At 34.5% G+C, this 20,529-nt stretch overlaps 2 protein-coding genes across 4 annotated transcripts in view; one reads left to right on the top strand and one right to left on the bottom strand.

Annotated features, from left to right (window-relative positions):
• LOC149948516 (serine/threonine-protein kinase Nek8-like) overlaps positions 1 to 20,529 on the bottom strand; it is a 260,812-nt gene that overhangs the window by 191,553 nt on the left and 48,730 nt on the right. The window lies entirely within an intron of this gene.
• On the top strand, positions 1,591 to 2,628 carry LOC149948518 (uncharacterized). The gene has a single exon (XM_090171096.1). It carries the CDS (start codon positions 1,591 to 1,593, stop codon positions 2,626 to 2,628), a length of 1,038 nt encoding a protein of 345 aa, XP_090027222.1.

Here is a 20,529-nt window from a genome sequence, read left to right as displayed (position 1 = left end):
TCATAATACAGGTGGCAATGATAGAGTCGACCGTTGATATTATACACGGTTTTAAACTGGTATCAGTATTTAACGAAGGGCTAACCACCTCCTAAAATTCTGTACACCGATTACAGTCATATGAAATTGAGTAAAGCCTTTGGCAATGCTAATTCTGTAACCAGTTTCGTAATCCCTTTAGTACCGTTAAAGCTACAAGTTTGTACACCGATTGCAGTGAGTTATCAGCCTCTCGGTATTTATCTGAGAATTAAATCTTTTTTATGTACTCTAGCGATAACTGGTGGAATTAGATTAAGTTGATATTGTTTCTAATATAATTATGTGTGCAAATTAATTTTGTCAAGTGGTAACACTAATTTGCGAAACGGTTGAACTATTCAGCTACAATTATTTCTAGCCAAATTTTCGCTAGAAATTTAATTATTAATTTCTAAATTTTAATAGCCAATATTCTCCAAAGGTTGCGAAGGGAAACGCAATAAAATTATTAAATAGACTTATTGTAACGTTGAAAATATTATAGTATCAACGGGGGCGCATACAGAACTTACGCTGGGGAAAATTCGCGTAAAGCTTTTCTCTCGCAGTAGTGACGTCATATGCCTCCACTATTTCGGGAAGGTGAAGGCGTGAGGGGGCCTAAACTATTCTTAAACTGGTCTGTCTTTTATAATATGTATTAATGTATATATTTTACTATAATTTTATACATTTAAATATATATTTTACTTTAGTTTTTTTGGTTAGGTACGATATATTGCATTATATTTTGTAATATACTATAATGTTGCATATTTAATTTTTTTAAAATAGAAAATAATTATTTCTAATAATACAAATAATTTTTAGTTGCAAATTTTATTCATAAAACTATATTTTGATTACAAACGTTTATAGGGAATTGTCGAGTATTAGAGATCATTGATATCAGAAATTAATATATATCTGTTAATATCACAATATTTTGACACTTTTGAAAAACAGAAACAAAATAAAATTTATAGTATACTCTCTAGATCATTAATATCACTAGCTTATTGAACATCCAAGAAACTCTTAACAAAACTACATATTCCTATTGAGCCTTTGAGATATCACTCTTAATTAACATATCACAATATTTTGAGACTTCTGTATCTATGAAGTTACAAAACAATGACATAATGAAAGGACAATTTTATACCCATGAAGTTTCAAAACAATGACTTAACTAAAGGAACAAAATTAAATTTAATACTATTATTGAGATCACTAGCTTATTGAACACACAAGAAAAACTCGTAACAAAACTACTTATTCCTGAATAATATTACGAACCTTTTGAGATCTAATATCACAATATTATTCAATATTATACTCGATGATACATTTCTGATTTTCACTAACAAGCCTTTGAGATCATTAACATAAAATTTAATTATTGTATAGATTTATATTACTAGATGGCGCTATAAGATGAGGGCTATCTAGATGGTAGGAGTTCTAAGTTAGAACTAGAATAAGCAACTGTGAATATGTCAGGATAAATAAATATAATTATTTAATAAACTATAAATGTCTATTCTTGCCAATTGACAAACACAATAAATGGCGACGGATGAGGTACTTTTTCATTTACAAAAAAGAAGAGAAAAGGCAAATTGGAAAACAGTAAAAGAATCCACAAGCATAAGGCACGAATTGGTAACTACATTGAATAATCACTTCAATCCCAAACCATCAAAGATTGTAGAAAGATTGCAATTCAACAACCGAAATCGAAAGACTGGAGAAACGATTGCAGTATACATTTCTGAACTCAGGAAATTATCAGAACATTGCGTTTTTGGTGTGAATCTTGATGAAATGATAAGAGATAGGTTGGTCTGTGGCATAAATGATGTCCAAATGCAGAAACGATTACTTGCGGAAGATGATACTCTTACTTTGGCTGATGCGATTAAGATTGTACAAGCTATGGAAACAGCAACTAAGAATTCACATCAAATGAAGACAACGAACGGAGAACAAGACTCCGCTTCTAATGCACACTACATATCTAACAAACAGAGAAGCAAAGATAATAATCCAAAGAGAAATCCAGATAAAAAACCAAAAATTCCACAGCAACAGTCGACTGCAAAATATGTCCCTAACCCTAATCAATGTAACCGTTGCACTGCCAAGAATCATAAAAGCAACGAATGTTTCTTTTTAAATGAAAAGTGTTTCAAATGTGAGAAGATCGGACATATTGCCAAAGCATGTCAAGCAAATGTTCCATACAAACCAAAAATGAATGCGGTCTCACAGCAAAGACCTCAGAGTCGTGCACACATAACAAATTACGATAAATCCAATTCCAAAGAATATGATTTTCCTGTCTGCACTATAAGAGATGTAATGGAAGAATTGGATACTCCGACTCCACCACCCGATATCATCACATGCAACGTCAATGGAAAAAGAGTTAAATTTGAAGTTGATACTGGATCAGGGCATACTATGATAAACATAGATGAATTTCACAAAATTCCTAATAAGGGAATTATCAAGAATTTCACCAAGACTTTACGCTCCTACACTGGCAATACCGTAAACGTTATTGGTAGCGCGAATGTGAAAGTTCAATGCAAGGGAAGTTAAATTGCCAATCCTACTTGTTAAAGATGAAGGTCCAAACTTCTGTGGTAGAAAGTGGTTATATTAGAGTCTGCAGATTTTACCGTCAATAAATGAAGTCCAAGTTAATCATCTTGATAAAATTGATTCCAAATTAGATCAAATTCTTAAAGACCATGAGAAAGTTTTTAGTCCGGGTTTAGGGAAATTGAAGGGTGTGGAAGCGCATTTATATGTAAAATCTGACGCAATTCCAAAATACTGTAAGGCAAGAACAGTACCATACTCCATGACTGAGAAAGTTGAAGCTGAGCTAGAACGACTAGAAAAAGACGACATCATCGAAAGAGTTCCCTTTTCCAAGTACGCTTCGCCTATTGTAACAGTAGTAAAACCGAATGGATCGTTACGAATTTGTGGAGAATACAAGTCTACGACGAATCCTAATCTCAACACTGAAGTTTTTCCACTGCCCAGAGCCCAGGATATTTTTTCGAAATTCGCAAATTGCAAATATTTCACCAAAATTGATTTACGCGATGCGTATAATCAAATTCCACTGGACAACGAATCCCGAGAATTGACTACAATAAATACATCAAAGGGGCTTTATCAATATAAACGCTTACCCTTTGGTATATCATCAGCTTCCGCGATTTTTCAACGCCATATGGAAATGGTTTTGCAAGAGATGGAAAAAACATCGCCTTTCCAAGATGATATTTTATTTGCTGCTCCAACTGAAGAGGACCACTACCAGCAAATTGAAGAATTCTTGTCAATTATAGGGAAAAATAATTTGAAGTTAAGAAGAGAGAAATGTCATTTTTTCGTGAAAGAAATCGAATTTCTGGGACATCGTTTAGATGCTGAAGGACTTCACCCGTTGAATTCCAAAATGGAAGAGATTATGCAAGCACCAGCACCAGAAAACATTGAGACTTTACGCTCCTTTTTGGGAATGATCAATTACTACGGACGATTTTTACCAAACCATTCATCGACTCTAGCACCTCTTCACAAGCTCTTACACAAGGATACACCATGGGTATGGGGAGAAAAAGAAAAGAGAGCTTTTCAACAAGCAAAGACATCCATGAAAAACTCAAAAATGCTTGTGCATTATGACATTGATAAAGAAGTTTTTCTTTCTTGTGATGCTTCTCCGTATGGATTAGGAGCCGTCATATCTCATATGGTTGCAGATTCAAATGGTGACAAAGAAGAACGTCCAATAGCTTTTGCGTCCCGTAGTTTGTAATACCTCATTTTAAAGACAATGCGCACCCTAATATGAATATTTAATCAGAGTTGTCATTTGACGTAAATGTCATTAAAATCTGGGCCTTTAAATAATTTGACCTTTGACCTTGCCCAGACACCTCAGTCGTAGGTCAACGATTGTAGCATTTTTAAAATTCCCACTATCGAATACATAATAATCACTCAAAATCTCAAAGTAATATTTGTAGTTTTCGAGATATTAATTTTTGAAATTTACCCCACCACACACAAAATGAAATACCAAAACCATTTATTTTTATAGTTTACACACCAATTAATTTTTTATTTACACAAAACAGCTTAAACTTCTTTATACATGGAAAAGGCTTTGGTAATTTTATTTTTATCGTGTTCTTTGATTTGATAGCCTTTCGAATTTGGTAAACCTACAAGAATTTCAATTGCACATAGAACATTTTCACTTGACACCCAACTGCTATCGATCCTTCTGGGCCATGTGTATTTGTCCGAAATACCAGGGGGACGCAAAAAGTTTACAAAGAAGTCTCCAAACTCTTCTGATACTTCCTCAATTAATCCAACGTAAAGTTGGCCTTTGTAGACGCTGGCTACCAAATTTCCCACTTTAAAGTTTTCAGCCTCTTGATTTCGAGTATCTGACAATTCTAAAGTCGAAACCTTAACTGTGGTTAGCGAATCGTCATTAGATAACGGAGAAACCATGATTTCATTTAACGATTTCGGAACGAATTTATGAAACCCTCGAGTTCCTTTTACTGTTATGGCTTTAGAAAACCTTTCTTTTAAAAGTTCCTTTTGTCGCTCAATTTCTTCGTTTTTAACATAGATGAGCTTGATATTTTCGAAGTTTGATAGGCAGAAATTAAACATATCTGTTGGAGTCAAAATCTGTCCAGTCACTGGTCGCTGAAGACTGACTCTTGCTGTTTTACGCTTCACTGTTCCGCCAATTCCGTCACAAGGTCCCTTGCCATGAGATGTGGCAAAAAAATGCCATTCAGCGTCCAAACCAAAATCTTGTTTGTGGCAACAGAGATTAGAAAAGTTGTATTTGTTTTTATACTGTCCAGCACATCCATCCGTAAAATAAATTAGCTTTCTAACATTAGGAACATGTGTTTTTATATTTGGAATTAGATAAGTTAAAAAACTGTGAACAGTATTGGTTGTATGTGTTCTGGTATCACTGATAATACAAAAATTTAAGTGGTTAAGTTCTCCGTTTTCGACTACCCTGAAGTAGATTACGAAGGGATGCACTGTCGCTTGAGAATTGTCCCAATGGAACCCTTGTGCTTCGTCTTGAATTACGAAGGAATAGTTCTCCGCAAAATCACCGAGAACAATTACGTCACCAGGTTTTAGAGTTTTTTTTAGGTTTTTAAGATAATTAGATTGCGACTTAGATGTGTAATGATGACGCGTTAGTTCAAGTAGTTTAATGGCCAAAGAGTCGAAAAAGTTTTCAACACTCTCGCTCAAGGTCATGAGCTTTGTGCTGTCAGTTGTCACCCATTGCATGAACTTTATATTTTCAAAATCTTCTAAAAGGTTCGTTAAATATTCATTTTCAAGTAGACCATTTTTCCCAGGACAGTCCTTGCACACCCTCATCATACAATTCCTGTTTTGAGTGTCACACACGGTGAGCGCCATGAAATCGATATCACATTTTAAAGGACAAGGAGACGGTAGAGCTGATATCATTAGCTTGACATTTTGGTGATAGGTGCAGACACACACTGAATGTGTACCTGACGAACCTGCTAATACACACCAAGGTGGTCGTAGATAACAAAATGACGAAAATCCTAACGTCAAATCATGCTCTTCCTTGAATTTGTTATAGAGCTCTCTCAGGTTCAGCAGTACAAGCCTCTTTTGATGATGTTCTTTTTGACCTGTCTCGTGGTTTCTAACTGACACAAACTCCTTTTGTCCAGGTGTCATACGACTGTTATCGTCATTTTCGTAAAATTCAACGACCTTTGATTTAACGTCTTCGGTCAATATTAATCCCTTCGATTGTTTCTCTGGTAGCGAAAGAATTCCTTGACTAGATTTAAGATTCCTGCTTCGTTTGACCATGTATTCTGGTGCTCCAAATTCCTCCATTGTGCGTTGTATTCCAAATGGTGACAAGGTCAGGATCTGAAGCTTTTCGCCGTATGTTGTCTTGGAGTTATTGAATTTCTCTCTCAGTTCATTCAAAATATTCTCATATAATCGATGTTCTTCGAGCTTTCTAAAAACATCGTCCGTAACCATATTATCGTCTGTTTCATCAAGAGAAATTTCCATTGACTCTTCTAATTTGCGTTTCAATGAATTGTTCACAGCGTTTAACTTAGTCCTGCTTAGAATTGTTTTTTGGCGAGATGACAAACCTTCTGTACAAAAGTTAAAAAATATATGTATTTATATATGTATACATATATAAATTCTTTCAAATTGAATATATTTCTTACTTCTTTTAACAAGAGATTCTCCCAAGTTTATTAGAGTTTCGTTAACTGCCACTAAAGCTATAGCTTTGTCGTCTTGCGTCGCATCTCCCGATGAACAAGGTTGACTAAATGAAAAAGAATCGCTTTCTTGTGATTCTTGTGCAGTGTGAACTTCTGAAACGTCCAACTGTATTTGGAGTTCATCCTTTACTTTTTTTCCAGCAGACATAAAACACTGGATGCACAACTTATTTCCAGCGATAACTTCAATTCCTCGTAACTTTAATTTTTTGAACAAATCCAATGAAATAGTTTTTAGTCCACTCTTTCTTTCAGCGTCGTGAGTCCCAAAAGGATTCATACACTTCTTTTGACTCGTTGAATACCTTTTCATAAAAAGTTCTTCATGGTGACGACATATGTTTCTTATTTTGGACATAGGTATAGCTGTTCGGCTGCTAAGAACTAATTTGTCATCCTCGGACAGATGGTTGTTGATACCAACTGTTTTCGAAAGTGTTTGCAAATGACATTTACTACTGTCTCTCCAAAACGAACAATTTCGATCCATTTCAGGGCTTTGTTCGAGAATATACAGTTAAATAAATTCTATTTCGCTACTCAATTATCGCTGTTAATATATTTAACTACTCAATTATAACTATTATATATTAAAAAGATATTAAAACATTTTTACGTTATTAAAAACGTAATCGATATGACTAAGAGCAATATTGGGTTTTCTTGAGATATCTAGCACATTTCCATTTTAGGGTGCAGTAAGATACGCTACAATAATATTGAACGCCAGACTATACTAAGGACAAGCAATTTAGTGATGTCTTCTGTCTACAGATAACATGCAAAACTAAAAATAATATGTAAATAACTCAACTTAAATTAAGAATTAAGTGTATTTGATATTCTAAACTCAAAATTACCAAAATAATAATATTTTTAATTTATTTAGTAGGTCAACTAGTTTCGTGTATAAAATAGCATTTTCATTAATTTGAGGGGTAAATTTCAAAAATTAATATCTCGAAAACTACAAATATTACTTTGAGATTTTGAGTGATTATTATGTATTCGATAGTGAGAATTTTAAAAATGCTAAAATCGTTGACCTACGACTGAGGTGTCTGGGCAAGGTCAAAGGTCAAATTATTTAAAGGCCCAGATTTTAATGACATTTACGTCAAATGACAACTCTGATTAAATATTCATATTAGGGTGCGCATTTTCTTTAAAATGAGGTATTACATGTGATTTTGCGATAATTATGTCTTAAGATATAGTAGAAAACATTTAGGGGGTCAAGGCGTACTTTTGAAAAAACGCGTATGCTGTATCTCGTAAACGGCTGAACCGATCGTTATGAAACTGTCAAAATCGTTTTCCTAGGCCCAAAAAACCCTGTATACAAAATTTGGGCAAAATCGAAAGGGGTCGGGTGTTCTGTGGCAGGCGTTTTGTCATGGAATGACCCTAAAATTAAAAAATGGTTCTTTAAACCAGAACGCTGATGCCTTAAGTAGATTACCATTACCTCACACAGCCACAAAAACTCCGGTACCAGCCGAGTATGTATTGTTGCTGAAGAGCATTGATGAGAGTCCTATCACCAGTCAGAAATTGGACAAATTTTACCACATTGGATCCTATTTTGAACCAAGTACTGCATCATATGAGACAAGGATGGCCTACAACTACCTACAAGGAGATCTGGAAGTTTATCGAAAAAGACAAAATGAACTCTCAAACTTTAACAACGTGTTATTTTTGGGAAATCGCATCGTAATTCCACAATCTTGTTAACCACAGATTTTAAACGAACTCCATGAGACCTACCAGGGTATCGTGAAAATGAAATCTTTGGCTCGTTCTCGTTTATGGTGGCGTGGAATTGATCACGACATTGAAGATTTTGTAAAAAGATGTGTTATTTGTCAAGAACGTTCCCCGATTCCCCCCACAGTTTTTCACGCATGGCCAGCAAGTAAACAACCATGGCAAAGAGTCCACGCGGATTTTGCTGGGCCAATTGTTGTTGATTCTTACAGCAAGTGGATAGAAGTGGATGTAACGCACTCGACTTCAACCGACGCTGTTACGAACTGTTTACGCAACCATATTGCACGTTTTGGTATCATTCTCACTTTAGTGACAGATAATGGAACTAGTTTCACTAGCCAAGAATTCCAGAACTTTGTAAAGTCTAATGGAATAAATCACGTGACAACTCCTCCATACCATCCACAGTCCAATGGACAAGCTGAGAGATCAGTACGTACAATAAAGAACAAATTAAAGAAGATTTCTGGAGGAATTACAGATGAAATTGAAATATTAAATGCTGGATTGGAACAGTTTCCATCAGGAAGTTTGGAAACGCGACTAGCTCGCATATTAATGAGTTATCGCCGCACACCTTTAAACTCAGGGAAATCTCCAGCAGAGTTGATGTTCGGGAGAAATATAAGATTTAGTTTATGTCAAGAATTATGGACGAGTATCTAAATGGCGAACTGGCCGTATTAAGAAACATCTAGGAAAAATGATGTATGAAGTTGAAACGGTTTTTGGCATTGCCCGACGACATCAAAATCAGTTACGTTTGCGACTCCAACCTGTACATGTACCAATCATTCCTAATGCTGATGGCAAGAACATACCTCAAACTCCTCAGTTTGATAGTAGAGAGGAAAGAAATGAAGATGACAATAATAAGGTTTTTAATTGGCTACCACAAACAATTAGATCAACAGTTCCTGTTGTTCCACCACTAATGACTCCGCTAAAAACCGTACCAACAGCCATTCCGCGGAACATATCCACTACACATTCAAGGACTGGATCAATATAACAAAACCAGAGACTGACTTGGCAAAATCATCCAATGACAGGATCGAGACCACGAAACCAGACGTGCGGAACTATTCAACAGCGCTTAAATTTCTTACCACAAGGACTCACTCAGTCGACTCCAAGAATCAATCCAACTCCGGAAGCAAGCATTAGATCATCTCAACAGATTCCGATTGTTCCGACTCCAACTGAGAAATGTCCACAACGACCAACACGCAAGATACAGAAGCCAACAAGATTCCGTTAAATTTAAGATTTGTATTATTTAACTATCTTGTTTAAGCAAAAACCAAAAATTTTAAAGAGACAGTAATATTGTATAGATTTATATTACTAGATGGCGCTATAAGATGATGGCTATCTAGATGGTAGGAGTTCTAAGTTAGAACTAGAATAAGCAACTGTGAATATGTCAGGATAAATAAATAGAATTATTTAATAAACTATAAATGTCTATTCTTGCCAATTGACAAACACAATATTAATTAAAACTCATCTTTACGCTATTTTAAAAAGTAATAGTTATCATTAATATTACAATAGCTTATTTTCCATCCAAGAAGCTCTGGTTAGATTTCAGCTACAAACAATTTATTTTAAAAAGGATGTCGCTAAAAATTAGGAAAGTTTGGACTTAAATCGTAACTAATTTCAAGAAATCAAGTTGTAATTTTCTTCATCTTTTTCTGTTTTTTTTTATTTCATTTATGAAATTCATTCTTATAATGGTCCTCATTTTAATATAAGCAAAAATCAGTTCCTTTGTATATTTGAACTGCTTTGTTAAAATTAAATCGCTCACAGCATTTACAATGCCGTTATCTTTACGAAGCCTAATTGTACCCGTTTCATTAGTTTCGTGGTATTTTAGAAATTCGCCCTCGAAAGAACGAACATCATTTAAGAAACTGTACGATGGTTTGGTAATTCCACCATAGCCTAACTGCGACACCCACGTTGGTGTGGAATAGCAGTGATCTAGTTGTGAATCATTTGGGCATTTCAGATCTAAGTTTGGGAAAGTCTTATGAAATTTCTTGGCCACCCAACCTGCCAAATACTCGAGTCCATTTTCTTCATACTCCGTAACCGTTTTGCTAGTTTCAAAGCATAAAGTTGCCTGTGTTTTTACCACCCTCTTGTTGTAATCTTTGTTTGACGAACTATAGGTAGTTTTCCGTATCATTGGTGAGTTTGATACATTTCCAAAGTCAATAGCACTTTCATTATTTATTTCAAATACATTGTCTATGAATTCACTATTTTCAATATCATCGGGAGTAATTTCTGAAATTCTAAAAATGTTGGTTACAAAATATTCGTCTTGTAAATTGGCTACTGTATTGGTATTCGTCTGCACAATGCCTGGGTTTTTTCCTAAAATGATCATCCGAATTCGATAGAGAGCATTAAGAGGAGTCGGATGATCATCCAGACCACCTCGTGTGCGTAGCTGAGAAAAGAAATTCTCTAAGCAGTCCCGATTTTGGCGATGCGTCAATATATATTTAATCCCGTATTTTTGGTTTAGTTCGTGGTATAGATTTAAGAGAGAGTCAATACTAGTTATGATGGCTTTCTGAAAAACTTGCTTCGTTGGTTAAAACTTCAGTTTGTTCATTTAAGCATGTTCCAAATCCACTTTTTGTAATTATTTTATCATCTTTAACGTAGCTGTTCATGACGTCTAACCACTGCTAACAGCTTCTAAAAAGTCCGCTGTATTTTCTACCAACTCGCCTGATTTCATTCTTTTAATTGCTGTAGCCACTGTATGTGACATCAGTTCTGCGGCCATTCGTACATTTTACCGTTGAGTTCCCTCATATTCTAAGTGGAGTTTGGTTATTTTGTGGCTACTTCGTAATTCACTTTGATCTTGCTTAAATAATGACAGCACAGGTTCTTTGGTAATGGGTTGTGGTTAAACCCATTGTCGAGAAACCAGTTTCGGATTAACTTTAATAAATGTGGCGCATCAGCTAAGCAATAAATACGCTCTCGAGGGTTTACTGGATTTGGAAACGAGGTTTGGTTAACAGAAATACCAAGCTCTTTCCATAAGCCTTGATTTCCTGCACCCATATCACTTACGCATGCTACCACAGTGAAGCCAGCTGTATTTAACTCTGTAATAGCCTCGTATAAAATTGACGCAGTCATTTTTTCATCTAACCCTAGATATATTGGTTGCTTCCAACTTGAGAATAGCCCTCGAGCCATTATCACTTGCAGTTGGTTATGTTCCCCCATGATCTGGTCCTTTCTTACATCATACTCCAATATTGACTTGACCTTAACCTCATCAAATGTCAATACAACTAGTTTCTCAATAACTGACATGTGCAAACCGATAAAACTCCAAGTCATCCCCCAGTGTTGAAAAAAAGGCTATTTTTTTCAAAGACAAGAACCCTCCAGATATAATTTTTTTGTTATTGTTTCTCTTTTTGGGTGAGTATTTCTACGGGGGATCAAAGTTTTGTAAATTTTAGGTAATTAAAAGAAATAAAATTTTACTTAACTATTCTCAGTTTCTCACTGAAAAAAAAGAATCCATTGAATCCAAATACATGATAATTAAATAAAACGTTTTTATTCAAAATCAGAATATAAATGCTAGACCGAATCGCAATATTTGGATTCTAGATAAAACAAAGGACATCGCACTTCTTCTATGGGATTTGGCTTTCGACAGATTTTTTTCAAAATGAAACATGTTGCTAAGCTTGATCAAAGGAGGAAAATTGTCTCTTGCCATTTTTCCCTAGCTCTTATAGTTTGTCCAGTATCAGCGGTCAAAAGTGGACAAAACTTAGTATAGTCTATTTGTTAAAAGGAGTCACGGCCCATCGGTTAGCGCTCTACGCTCGCGCGTCGCTAGTCCGGGCTCACTATCAATAGAGTTTTCTTGCCAAGATTTTTACACCTCTACTTCATTATTTCTTTTCTCGCAACTTATTATTCGATGAATTTTCGTACGTGGAATTATTTATTATTCAATATTTTATAAGCAATAATAAAATAAAATAAATACTAAAGAAATCAGAATATATATGATTAACCGTTTCGTTGAATCCCACATTCAACACTCGCTCATAGGTAAGAAACAGTCACTCAACAACAGATCAAACACTTATTTATCGATACAGCACATACTCGGTTAAAGTCACGGTCACACGACAGTTAAAGACTCAATACTTAACTAATAACTATTTATCTACTGAGTTCGTTCATCGTGCGATCAGAAAGTAGTACGAACAGAACGAAACCAAATACGACGCTCGGTTTTGGGAAGCACCCGGAATTTCGGCAAGAAACCTCTATCGATAGTGAAACCGGACTAGCGACGCGCAAATATAAAGCGCTAAGCCACGGCCCACTGCGCATGCGCTCGCGTTCTCTCGCCCCATAGCGGCCCGCTCAATCAGTCCAAAATAGAGAATGCCATTTGTGGCCGCTACGTAGGCTGAAGCGCTATAATCTGACCCCTCTTTAACATTGAATCCTACAGAGATATGTTGTTTTTCGATTTATTATGAAAAAGATTAAGAATTAATAGGCATTTTCAAGGAAATGAAAGGTAAATCAACTCTTTTTATACGTTTTAATCACTTTTTCAAAATTTTTACGTTGGTTTTTCCCGCCGAAAATAATATTTTAAAATCACCAGATGTCAGATCCTCTCGCTACTGAGTCAGCTGTTACAGTTGACAACACGTCGATGAAAAAGACTGCTTGGATAATCACAATTAACGCTTGTAGCTAAGCCAATAGCAAATATTTTAATAACTGGGAAATGGAAAGTAAGTTATTATTTAAATATTTACAATCCATAATATGGAGAAGTTTAAACAAAGTTATTATTTATCTGTTTCCAGGAATGACTGCCTTAAATGTTGTATTGGACGTTTCACATTTGGAGAAACTTTATCGTTTGAGGCTTAAAACTAAGTTCTTTAAGTTTCTCGTAACAAGCTGAAATTTAACCGTGTTATATTATCAACTAAAGGTGGAATTATTTTGTCACAGATAAATTTTGCAGAAGTTGAAGCATGAGTGTCATTGAAATCACACTGTAAAAGAGGACATTTAGAAAGCTTCGGCAAATTGTTACAAATTCCAGGAGTTTCTCGTAAATATGGAATCGCTCCCTCTATGAAGGTGAAAACAATTGAGATAATCAAACAAACTTCTGCTTTGGATATTTTAAACCACCTCTGTCTGATAGTTAAATTAAATCAAGGAGCGGAGAGTAGTAAATCCCAATTCGAAATTTGATTCGTTTAATGAATAAATCTAATATTTGTTTGAATTTGGTTACTTGATTTTAAGAGGCAAGAAAATGACTAAACATTATTTACATTTTTGAGGGACTACTAATTTTTAATTTCAGGTCAGTATATCCCACCCCCAAGGGTCTAGAGACGCCAGTGCATTTATAACCAAATTGTTTGCAGGTTCTTTGAAAATGTCAAGCCCCACAATTGTCTGTTAGAGATGAATTCTGTACCTTTATCTGTGTCACTAAAGTGTAAACTGCATACTACACTTGATGCTGATGTGTCATTTATTTTGTAATTATCACGTGATGTGATATGATTTTCAGCCATCTTTCTCACAGAATTTCATCACTTTTTTAGATTTGCAATAAGGAACGCAAAAGCATTTTAATCTAGTTAAGTAAGGGTAACTAAATTGTTGAATAAAAATTATTTAATTTCTAATTACCTGTAAACTGTATTATTACGTTTCAATAGTTTGTATAATCTAGTGAATCCATTGACTTATTGATAAATGAAATTCGAAACCATATAAATATATGTTCGAACTTATTCTTAAAAGGGTTTCAAACAATGTAAATCTTAGAACATGTTTATAATAAAAATGAACAAATTCCGCCTAAATAAACATTTTATTTTCTTTAGAAGATAATGAAAACTATATAGTTATATCAGAAATTCATGTATTTCTGGTTATATGTATGGAAAAATGGCTACAAGACAAGGTAAAAGTTGTAAATAAAACTAACTAGGGATAACTTTCTTGCTAAACAATTTGAAAAAAACTGAATTAAAACCTAATTTTTTAAGTTATAAATGGAAATATAACTTTCAATTACAAAATAAAAATGAAAAAAATTAGCTTTAAGAATATTTAGGTACTTTTTAGCAGCACGTACTCATCAGTTGTTGAGTTTCCCACCATAGAGTATGATGTTAAATCGGTTGTAAAAAGACGCGTTTTTAGAGTTGGGACGAAGCGCTCCCGGCGGACGACGATGACACTAATCGCTAAACTTTTGATTCGCGCCAATACATGGATTTGAAATTCTTTGAGCGGGCCGCTATGGGGCGAGAGAACGCGAGCGCATGCGCAGTGGGCCGTGGCTAAGCGATGGGCCGAGACTTCTTTTAACAAATAGACTACACTAAGTTTCGTCCACTTTTGACCGCTGCTACTGGCCAAACTATAGGAGCTAGGAAAAAATGGCAATACGTGGAAAATTCGATAATATTTTCGCTAAATTAAAAGTAATTTTTTCTTCCGCCCGATTACCCCTCATTTATATTCGATCCCTCTCCCGCTAGCCCAAACCTCTTTCCATCCTGTAAAGCAAAATCAAATCCCTTACAGACTCGCTTACAGACACTAACTAAAAACATAAAATATTTAAAATTCAAAAACAATACATACTCCCTTGTTGGCCTTAGTATAAACTTCTCTCTCAACGCGAACTCGAGTCCTACGTTATCTCAACAATTATGAATGATGAATTTTCCCGTACTCTAGTCTCTAACCTATTAACAGTACCTAAGATTTTAACTTTAAATTTACAAAATCTTTCACTTATTGTTTAAATATTTAAGTTCACTTTTGTGTAAAATATATTTTATTAAGTTTCGTATAACAAAACATGTAGTCGTAGAAAGCTAGAAACCTCAGTCATAACTGTTTTATGTTTAATAAATTTTAAACATCTGATCTAAAGATAATCAGATATATTTTTGTTAAGCCTAGTGTAACAAAAATAACGTGTATTCATAAAAAATTAGAAGGCTCAGTAGTGATAGCTTTCTAAGATATACATTTTCAACATCAGACCTAATTGAGTGATCATTTAGATATCAACATTTTAAAAATTAAGTTTTTTAAATAAAGGAATCATAGAAAGTTAGAAGCCTCAGTGATAAATTTTTAAACGATCTTAGATTATTCTTTAAGATAATACCTAAAAAGCATAGTTGGCATAGGTGGCAGAGTTCCGGCATAGCTCCATTCCCTACCATAAAAGTTCCTACTGCGGAAAATAAAATAAGGAATGGAAAGACAAGAAAGAATTGAGACAAATCATAGCGTTATGAAATTGGATATATTTTTAGTTACTTAATATGGCATAGCTCTTTGTATTTTTATGCATATAGTTCTCCATCATCGCGGGCATAGCTTTTATACTTTTTAGTTAACTAATTGTTATGTTATGTAATCTGGCTTAGATCTTATATTTTAAGTTCAATGATTATTTATTTTGGCAAAGCTCTGATATTTTTAGTTAAATAAATATTGATATTTATTCTGGGCATTTCTGGCATAGGTATTTCTAATCCGGCATAGCTGGATAATTTGACGTTATCACGCGGTTTAATTAATCTGGCATAGGTATTTCTAATCTGAAATAGGCATTTCAAATCTGGCATAGCTGGATGATTTGACGTTATCACGCGGTTTAATTAATCTGGCATAAGTATTTCTAATCTGGCATAGCTGGATGATTTGACGTTATCACGCGGTATAATTAATCCGGCGTAGCTGAATAACTTGACGTTATCACGCGGTTTAATTAATCTGGCATAGGTATTTCTAATCCGGCATAGGCATTTCTAATCTGGCATAGGCATTTCTAATCTGGCAAAGTTGGATGATTTGACGTTATCACGCGGTTTAATTAATCTGGCATAGGCATTTCTAATCTGGCAAAGTTGGATGATTTGACGTTATCACGCGGTTTAATTAATCTGGCATAGGCATTTCTAATCCGGCATAGGCATTTCTAATCTGGCAAAGTTGGATGATTTGACGTTATCACGCGGTTTAATTAATCTGGCATAGGCATTTCTAATCTGGCAAAGTTGGATGATTTGACGTTATCACGCGGTTTAATTAATCTGGCATAGGCATTTCTAATCTGGCATAGGCATTTCTAATCTGGCAAAGTTGGATGATTTGACGTTATCACGCGGTTTAATTAATCTGGCATAGGCATTTCTAATCCGGCATAGGCATTTCTAATCTGGCAAAGTTGGATGATTTGACGTTATCACGCGGTTTAATTAATCTGGCATAGGCATTTCTAATCTGGCAAAGTTGGATGATTTGACGTTATCAAGCGGTTTAATTAATCTGGCATAGGCATTTCTAATCTGGCATAGGCATTTCTAATCTGGCAAAGTTGGATGATTTGACGTTATCCAGCGGTTTAATTAATCTGGCATAGGTATTTCTAATCCGGCATAGGCATTTCTAATCTGGCAAAGTTGGATGATTTGACGTTATCACGCGGTTTAATTAAATTAATTTTATGGGCTGCGTACGGACCTACTTAATATTCTACTAAAGTCGACAATTAATGCTAATTTCAAGATTAAATAGAGGCAAACAATTTGTGATCGAATCTTTATTTTAAAGTTCACTGAAAAATTAAAATATTTTTCAATAAAATACTTGCTAGAATTTCCTTTAAAGTAAAGTCTTCTTACATCGGTAGTAATTGAACTCAGTAATATGGGACTCGTCTAGGTGCTCCATTGGTACGCTTTTACCAACCGTGGAACTTCGCAGAATGGCTTATCGTTCATTCAGATTCTGTAAATAAAAATTGATTTCACCGCCTTTAATGGCTAAGCTTGATTTAATGATTGTAATGTATATAATATTACTATTAACAGCCTAAGGTCTCAGATGGCGCCACAATTAGTAGAGCGCTCCCCCCTCTCAGTATTCTAGTTCGAGTTACTAATAGATAACATTTATTAACGCGAAAAAGTAGAAAAGTCCTTAACGAAACGGGAAAATAAGATAAACCCGACAATAATTTAAACCAAATAAAACAAATTAAACACCAACGAGATACAACGCCGGTTTTACACCTAGAAACGATCTATAAATCTGTATCATTCGATGGTTTAATCAATACCCCTCGAAGTGGCCATCTTGACCTTGAGTGCCCTCTGGCGGCTAACTGTCCAGTCTGACATTTGCCAGACTATTTTTCACCTACTCAGTACCACATTTTCACTTAGAATCAACCCTCAAACCTTTTGCACTTAAGTTTTTTTAAATGGCTGGTAGCTCCCGGTCTACAGGTACAGTGAATAGAAATCTATTTAAGCGTTAAGTTAGTCAAAGCTATTAGATAATATAAAATGTACGAACAGTACAAAGTTAGTAAGCTAGATTTCAGCATAATTCTACATTATTGATTTTTGGGATAACGCAGGATATGCAACAAAAATAGTTTAGACAAAAGTACACGATATATTATTTTAACATTAACTATATTTTAAGGTTTCAACCGCATTTACGCGCGGTAGGTCAATAAAACTTGCCTTCACCGGGCCCCCAAAACTCATCGGGGCCCTGGCCTGCTAGACCATGTCCTATAGGACGGCCTTGACTGCCAGCTAGAAGCGGCGAATAATTTATATTTATTGCATTTTAAGATTAGTCACTGTAATATATGTTGTTGGACATTTGTAATATATTTTACGTACGTATTTACAGTAACGTAACGTAAATTTTACTTGTGTTACAAGTATAGTTGGTAATATTGTATTACACCGATATCTACTCGGATATCTATCTTTATTTTTAGCGTTCCCCTACTCGAAAATTAGCGTTCGAAAATGAGACGGTTTTGTCCAGAACTTTCGAAGGCTCTAATTATATGGCGGTTAACAATAGAGACAGACTTCTAGATAAGTACTACACTAACAAGGAGACTATTCGAGGTGTAACTCATCGATTTTGATTAAATTCAGGGATTAAGTAGACTTTCATGTAACTTATAAAACCCCCAAAGGGAAAAAAATGCGATGGGCTTTAGATTTACCATGGCAACCGAAAACGGTTTTTACAACTAAAATATTATATTTCTCTACATAAATTAACATGGCAAAATTATTATTTTAAACAAAGGTGATTAAATTTGGGTAAATATATATTTTTGCATAAACATTAAATTTTGGGTCAATGTCTAAATTTGGGTCAGTATTTTAAATTGGGTATTTAAATTTGGACAAGTATTTAAATTTCAGTAATAATTTTGGTAATTACTTAAATTTGTTATTTGTGTTTATTGTAACGTCTATGGAAAAATTCAAAATTGTTCTCGAGGTACAATTAGGCAATTCAAATATTTCATTTAAATTAAAAATTATCTTTAACAATATTGTTTAACTTTAAATATAATATTTATTTAAAAATGGTTTCACTATCTAAATTCTTTAAATTTTACACGTACTTAATAAAGCTTTTCGAATTAAATTTACATAACCTGCTCAAATTTTATTGAATTTAAAAACCTGATAAAATTTCATCCAATTTACAGAACCTGATAAAATTTTATCCAATTTACAGTACCTGATATATCTAAACAAATTTAGACATTAGATATGAATTTACCCAATTACCCGAATTTAGATATTTATAGTAAATTTACCCAATTTACCCTTTTGTATTTAGATTTTTACCCAAATTTATTCGGCTTTATCGACCAGAATAACCCTTAAGACTAATTTTTATCCAAATCTAAAAAGGTATGGTGGTAAATTACAAAACATTTGGTCGATTTGTCGTGGAATGACCCCAAATTTAGAAGTTTACCAAAATTTAGATATTTACCCGAATTCAGTTTAAATATTTAAATTTAAATACTTACCTAAATTCAATTTAACCAAATTTAAATATTTACCAAATTTAGACATTTACCCAAATTTAGACAGTTACCCAAAATTAGACAGTTACCCAAAATTGGATATTCACCCAATATTAGATATTTACCCAAAATTAGAAATTTACCCAATATTAGATATTTACCCAAATTTAACCACCTTTGTTTAAAAGAATTTCGAATAATTTCATAAGGAGGGACCCTTAGAATCTTTGATTTTGCCATGTTAATTTACTTAGAAAAATATAATATTTTAGTTGTCAAAAACGATTTCGGTTGCCATGGTAAAACGAAAGCCCATCGCATTTTATCCCTTTGGGGTTTTTTAAGTTACATGAAGGTCTTTTTAATCCCTGAATTTAAACAAAATCGATGAGTTACACCTCGGGTAGTCACCTTGTAAGTTAAGTAAATGTACCAACTCAGCAGCGAAATACTTCTGACGTCACTGTGGAACGAAATGAAATGAGGCCCGTAGCCAGCAAAAAAATAATTTGCCCTCAAAAAATCTGAGAGTGCATCATCGTGACCCCTGAAAAAGTCTCTGTGCCCCTTAAAAAATTAAAGTAAGTAAACAAAATCAATAAAATAAATCCTTATAACATATTATATTTAATTCAAGTTCAACTGTACAAAATATATTATTTCCTTGCGTGTAACTTGCTTTACTATATTATTTCCCTTCCACGTGCACGAAGTTAAAAGTTTTAGCAGAAACAACAATATGATACGTATTCAAGTCAACACTGTAGTCTAACTGCTTCGACGTCATCGCGTATTCAAATTGAATAAAAACTAAGAAGTCACATAACTCAATATAGACAGCTTTTCAAATTTCCTATTATATAAATTTAATTTACATAAACACTGTCGAAGGACGGAATTATTGTTGTGAATTTTATCAGTATATAATATTAAATTATCGGTAGAACGGAAACAACGACGTACCAAATATGGAAGAAAAGCCGCTTGATTGTTGCAAAAATAGTCAAAATTGTAAATTTAATAATCAGCTAGGCTATTACCCTAGGCACCACTACAGGCCTGAGTCAACTAGCGACCTATAAGGCCTTATAACCAGTGGCCGGGTTATATGACGTAGGAGGGTAGTGGCAAGCCCGTCATGCCACGCGAGCTAACCGTCAGCTCCCTACACTTACTATTACCGTTAACTTCAGCAGGTTTTTATGGGAAGGGGAAACCGAAGATCTCGGGGGAAAACCCCTTAACCAGTGGGGAGATAACTTGCAAACTCAACGCAGAAGGAGTGGTTCCGGATTTTCACCCAGTGCCACTAATTGGGATCGAACCCGGCTCCTCTTACTGCGAGGCGAAATGGCTAACCACTCCGCTAGAATGGCCATTATGAAGATTTTTAGTTGTTTAAAGGGGAAC

This window comes from Leiobunum rupestre, chromosome 4 (genome assembly GCF_980474605.1).
Source record: "Leiobunum rupestre chromosome 4, qqLeiRupe1.1.hap1, whole genome shotgun sequence".
Classification (NCBI taxonomy): domain Eukaryota; kingdom Metazoa; phylum Arthropoda; class Arachnida; order Opiliones; family Sclerosomatidae; genus Leiobunum; species Leiobunum rupestre.
Note: the sequence above shows the minus strand (reverse complement) of the source record. Positions and strands in the feature narration are given on the sequence as shown.